Below are 6,290 nucleotides of genomic sequence, written 5' to 3' on the forward strand. Positions count from 1 at the left end.
TCACAATATGAAATCGTTTCCTTGTTTATAGATTGTTTGATGGGGTACCTTGGTAGATGCAGTATGTGCTGATGCGTGTTGATGGAGGAAGAAAGGAGGGAGTATGGAGTAGCGAGCAGCTGAAGTGACGAAAAGAGTAACTCCGAAAGTATTGAAAAAGTGCTTTAATGCAGCTGATTACAAAATCAATTAACTTCCGTTTTACAGTTTTACAGTTTGGCACTGCATTATCGCCATTGCAGAAATCTGAATCACAGCATTTAAACGAGCACTCCCCACCAGCATCCTTGCAGGGTTTCAATACTGTGCTTGCCTTGTCGCAGAGGGCCTTGGTAGAACAGCTTCTAGCGAAGGATTTCGTTTCACCGACGTTGGGAATTTTAAACACCATGGAAAGAGTAGCGCAGTAATCCGCACCGGGTGGACAGGACACTTCCTTTTTATTTTTGTCGCAGTCGTCCAGACTTGATGAACTTGCACAAACATTGCACTTGCGTCCAAACGCTTCAAAAAAAAAAAAAAAAAAAAAAAAAAAAATTGCACATAAATAACTCACTGATCACGGGTTGCTGTCTTGTATAGAACGTATAAGCGTGATTTGCTATCATTTTTTTAAAAATCCTCCCTCTCTAACTGTAGACGGAATGAATGACACTCGACGATGAGCACAAACACACAGCTATTTATTACACATTGGTCTCTATTACTAACACAACGAGTACTCGCACAAGCAATCCGATCTTGCTCGAATCAGTTACAGCTTGATAACCGCGAAACCTATAAATAAAACTCCCCCAAGCTTTTCTTTGGAAGTTTAAATTTGTCAATAAGGTCGTTGTCTCTCTCTCTCTCTCCCCAGCCCGCTCCCATACGACCCCCCCCATAAATGCAAAGGTGGATTTTTGCGAATCACTTTTTTTTCTTATTATATGCATACATTATTTATTATATATTGGTTATTTTTGCCATGTCATTGGTGAGTCGTTTACAATTCACTACATCATTGGATGTGTAGGCATTTTTCCTGATTTCGTTTTCATTAAGTACTTAAGAATTGATACAAAAGAAAGGTTAACTTGGTGCCTTGAAAGCCTTTCTGAACGAATATTTAAAAGTTTTAATGAAAAGAGCAAAAACTTAAATTATCGGTTGATAATATATCTACTTCTTGTATAACTACATACGGATAGAACATTTACCGGATGTAAAGCAAAGCACCAAAACACAAACTATTAAAAGCTTAGTCATTCTGTTGGATAAGGTATCACACTGTATACTTTACGTTGCCCAAGTCTTGCACCACACCCTCTTTTGACTGAAGCTCAGAAATCAAATGAATCATTCTTTTTTTGTACACTGTCAATATGAAAGAATCACTGGTAAAGTAATCGAATCTACGTCATATTCTTTTGCATCAAACAAGAAAATACCATACGTGCTTCAACCCAATGTTGCGATATTGTTTGTCTCAAAATTTTAACAATGGTAAATCTTTTTTTAGCTGCAAGAGTCCTATATTTAGCGGTACAAATATATGGAACAGAGAAAACTTGCCCGATAGCCCGGGCAACTCAACACTCCGCCTTTTGTAGCAAACTAATGCTTGATCATGACTCTCTTCTCAATTAAAAATTGAAAATGAGCTTTTTAATACCGAAGTCTTACAAATACGCTATTATTCTGCAGGCATACAAAATCGTTGATGACATCAATGTGATCTATTGTTTTGCTATGAAAAGCCATGAGCTTTGTCCTGTTAATGTATGAAGCATTGTTTACGTCTCACGTCTTGGGCCAAACCCTCCCTGAACTGAAGCCCCCCAAAAATGAGATAATTATCTCTTTTTGCCGCTGTCAATATCCTTGAATCACTGGCAATATAACCAATATATCAATGTTATCTTATCTGGATCAAACAAGGATCTTAAGCCATTTGCGCCCAATTTTGCAATATTGTTTGCTAAAAATTTCAATCACGAACACAAACGGTAAAAGCTGTAAATTTGTTCTGCTTAGCAGTAGAGTACTTCATTTAGCTCGGGGGAGGGGGGGGGGAAGAAAATCGGCACTTTTCTTTGAAGACATAGCTGTGCCTGGAAACGGTGCGGGTCTATGTCAATCAAGCCGTTGCTAAGAAAGACGTCAAACCAAAGTTTTGTGTTCTAAGAAAGATTTAAATATCAATGACTGCGTGCGTGTGAAATGCGAATAGTGGCGGTGTTTGCGTTTGATGTTTTACGCCGCTGAGATGTTTTTGGCATTTTCAGCCAGATTTCTCACCTGTTGTTTCACGTCACTGAGAATGTTTTGGCGGCATGGAATAACAAGAGAAAAAAATGTCACGGTTGAAATTTAACAACCAAAAAATGGAAAATAATTTCAGAATCATTTTAGTTATTTTTAATTAGTATAATTCACAAGCCTTACTTTAACCAGACTGGTCGCCGTTATCACTGTTTGTTGTCTTGATGTCCGGCAAAATTGAAAGGGGCAATCAAAATGTAAATAGCTATTGTGTTTTGTGCACGGTGAAGACCAAAATATGCGAACTAAACAATGAACTTTGTCAAGCTATTAACTACACCCTTAGTAACCATTCGATAGCTCCTGCGCAGTCTCGGTTGCCCGGCACCGCAATAACCACTTTTTGAGTCGTGTAGCAAAGGTCCCCCCCCCCCCCCCTGTGAGAAAGACTCCGCTTCTACGGTATTTCTGTTTTGGCAGCTTCGTAAAATAGATTAATAAATTCTCACTCGACATAGTTATTTATTTGGTGAGGTGGCTTTTAATAACACTAGTACAGCAAAACCGGGGAGGGATGGATGAATGCAGATGGATGTTTACAATGGAAGTCATTATTTCTAATCCACATCTTAAACGGCCACAACAGCCAAAAGGTGGATTTCCACTGTCGCGTTTTTGCTGACGCACGTTGACGTACGTAAAAATTGTAAACGTACGTAAATCGCGCGCGATTGCGTGCGTCGAATTTACGTTGTCCAATTTTCAATGCCACGTTTTGTTCTTGGTATTAACGTACCTTACACGCATGTATACGCACGTAGCAATCGCGAGTGTTTTCAAAAAAGTTGAACTGAGTTCAACTTTTTCCGCGGCTGACTACGGTTACGCAGCGATTTATCCAATCATACTTTTGGATTTTGTCACATAACACCACTTGCCATGTGGAAAACTATTTCGTTTTAAATCGCCGTCGATTTACATGGGAAAACATTCAGATGTAGAAGCAGTAGTGAAAGAAAACGCCTGGCGTCAGGTTACGTGGACTTTGAACCGGCAATCCGGGAAGGTCGCCTCGAATCTTTTTTTTACTTGATGGTGTCTTTCGGAAGTATTTATAAAATGCCTCTTGGTCATATTCACGCATTTCTTTTACTAGCGTGTGGTACAAATTGTTTTCATGGCAGCCATGTTGGAAGAGTCAAACAACAAGATATTTGCATAAAAATGTTAATGATTTTTTTCCCAAAGGAAAAACAATTTATTGTTTCACTCCTCCAATATGGTCGCCAATAACACACTTAATTCACCAACTTGATAATTCAGGATAGCGGGCATTTACGTACGTTCAATGCACGTAAAGAAGAAATGCTTTTTATTACTTTTTACGCGACAGTGGAAATTTGCCTACGTATCTTTTTTAACGCACGTTTTACGTACGTAAATATTTACGCGTCAGTGGAAATCCACCTTAAAAACAGAAGCTTTTGCTCGTGCCATCTCTTTTTCTTTGATAAAAATGAGCAAGCAGTAAGACGCGCCTTTGCAAAGCTCGTTTAGGTAAACCTAGACAAGTTAATCCGGCTATCAGTTTTGGTGTCTCTTTTTCCTTTCACATTGAGGGTTGCTCTCAATATTGTTACACAGTCGAAAATTTTAAGTTGGTAATGAATGTACCAAAATGCAAAAAGCAGTCTGTTGTGCTGCTTATAGTCAGCTTGTAATTAGAAAGACTTCCCTTCAGTTAATAGATGTTGCTGTTTGAAACTTTTAAAGTTAACAAGGCTGACAACATCAGTTTCATTAGAACCTTTGAACAACAATCTCAGCTGCAGGCCTTCATAATGATCGTGATGAATGTTTTGGAGTTTTTGCTAACATACCTAAACATCTAACCTATCTTCATACGGTGACATTTCCCAAACAGATCTATGAAATCACTTTTCAGTAATACAAGGAGAGAATTCGACAACATCGCTTTGTTTTTAACCAAGCACTTTAAAAATCTCATTCCCCAAATTCCAATTCATGAGGTAATATCTTCCAATGTTATTATTCTCAGACAAGCAAACCACCCACACACTATGAAGTATCATCACAAGGTTTACTAAGCAAAAAGGGTCCTAAATTAAGCGTATTTCAATACAGCATTATTTGAATGATAAAGCAATGTGTTCTTCATTGATACTGCGGCCATTTGATTAAAATTCTGTGTAGAGGTAATAAGATAAGATATGATGTATAAGATATTCTGCATTGAAGGTGACGATTTGTGCCTGCTTTTCGTTCAGATAATAAAACACCCAGCACATGGATGAAGTTTAAATACTTACCTGAAGAAAAGCAAAGCAAAAGGACAGCGACTGCAAAGAGCTTAGTCATGCTGCTGGATGAGGTATCACACTGTATACTTGACGTCTTCACAAGTCTTAGGCCGCACCCTCTTCAGACTGAAGCTAAGAAATAAAATGTAACTTTAGTTGTTACACGTTAGTTCGTGACTGAAATTTAATACGCACTGTACCGCGACAATGGTTCCTTATTTCATGCAAATAGATATGTAGATGCGACAATTTCATAAGTGGTTCGCTGCTATAGGCTATCAAGAACAGCGAACCACTTATGAAATAGTCGCATCTACATATTTATTTGCATCAAATAAGAAACCATTGTTGCGGTACAGTGCGTTTCAGTCACGAACCTACACGAAAGTCTTAAGCTGTCTTCTATTAAGCGGTAAAAATGAAATAAACATAGAAAATTCGCGATCAGTGGTTAGCCTTTGATTTTTGAAGTGAAGTTCTTTGAAATTCTTTGATACTGTCGATCTCTGTTGCGAAGTAACACTTGAGCAAGAGTGTTTATTCAAGACACCCCCCACATTGGGTGTCAATCAAGTTGAGAAATGGCTTGAAAATCAATCAAACTCTGGACGCCGTTCAATATCTCTTAAGTATTGACGCAGTTCAATATCTTAGTGTTTTATGAAGTGGAAGGAAGTAGCTTAGTAACAATAATGTCATATGCTGAGTCATTTCGTCTTAGATCTGGAAAATGAAAAACTTGGCCTAGACGGTATCATACTCCATGTAACAGTGTTGTGTTTTTCCTTCCCATCTCCACCAAGTGAAAAAGACAATATCTGGGAGCATGGGTGGTGCAGTGGTGCGAGCGCTCGCCTCCCACCAATTTAGTCCGGGTTTGAATCTTGTTCCCGGCGTCACATGTTGCTCGAGTTCCTTGCTGATTCTCGTCCTTGTCTTGAGCGTTTTTCTCGGGGTTTTTCGGTTTTCCTTTCTCCACAAATACCACCACTCCAAATTCCAATTCCATCTGGATGCACTTACACTTTGTAACGAGTCCTAGAGGGCTCCTCCGTGTACATGTAACTTGGGTAAATAAAATTGCATTTACATTTTGTTTATACATTTACATGACTTTCAATGGAATTTGATGATAATAGTGTATACTTTGGATTTTCTTACTTAAAATGTACTGACCTTTCTCTGCCCGGTACTTGACTGCGAAAAAAGTTGGCGTACGTGGCGGCTTTTAGGTATAATATGAACGTTTTAGCGTTTTATTAAGCGAGAATTAAAGCGCGCGCTCTGATGGTTAAGTAAGCGTCTACTATTTGCTATTATTATTCAACACATGCGCGCGCTGCCCATATATGGTCAAAATGTTAACGATATTTATCATCTGTACATGACAGATATCCTGCCATATAGGTAGGCTGCGAAGATTCGTCCGAAATCTTGCAAAGCGTTGCAAAATTACAGTTTTTCTTTCTGCAAAATGTGTTTCGTTGACAATTTGTTGAATAATAAAACAATTATCCTGCTCAATCTTGAGGAATATCGTCTGATTTTAGCCAACTCGGCCTACGGCCTCGTCGGCTAAGTATCAGGCGATATTCCGCGCGATTTCGCAGGATAATTGTTAAATGTAGGTCGCTGACGAATACGTTCAACCTTAGCGCGCGCGCTGATGTGATGCGACATGGCGCAAGCGATCAACGCAGAAAAAAAGAAAGTGTACTTACTGCA

The 6,290-nt window shown here is 38.9% G+C and overlaps 1 protein-coding gene across 2 annotated transcripts; it reads right to left on the reverse strand.

Annotated features, from left to right (window-relative positions):
* On the reverse strand, window positions 1-4,759 carry LOC144642104 (uncharacterized). 2 transcript variants are annotated; one of them, XM_078501097.1, is made up of 2 exons: window positions 4,575-4,759; window positions 1-504 (listed from the first exon to the last, which is right to left on the reverse strand). In XM_078501097.1, the coding sequence occupies exons 1-2, from the start codon at window positions 4,621-4,623 to the stop codon at window positions 26-28; spliced, it is 528 nt and encodes a 175-aa protein (XP_078357223.1). In that variant the 5' UTR covers window positions 4,624-4,759; the 3' UTR covers window positions 1-25. The 2 variants fall into 2 exon arrangements, with proteins under 2 accessions (XP_078357223.1, XP_078357224.1); XM_078501098.1 differs by lacking the exon at window positions 4,575-4,759 and adding an exon at window positions 1,200-1,575.
* Window positions 4,760-6,290: the final 1,531 nt, after the last annotated feature.

This window comes from Oculina patagonica, chromosome 2 (assembly GCF_052425735.1).
Source record: "Oculina patagonica isolate OP01 chromosome 2, crgOcupat, whole genome shotgun sequence".
NCBI classification, from domain to species: domain Eukaryota; kingdom Metazoa; phylum Cnidaria; class Anthozoa; order Scleractinia; family Oculinidae; genus Oculina; species Oculina patagonica.

Coding starts and splice junctions, on each gene's coding strand:
- LOC144642104 (XM_078501097.1), bottom strand. CDS start 4,623: ATGACTAAGCTCTTTGCAGTCGCTGTCCTTTTGCTTTGCTTTTCTTCA. Junction 505..4,574: donor TTTGCTTTGCTTTTCTTCAG/GTAAGTATTTAA, acceptor TTTTTTTTGAAG/CGTTTGGACGCAAGTGCAAT.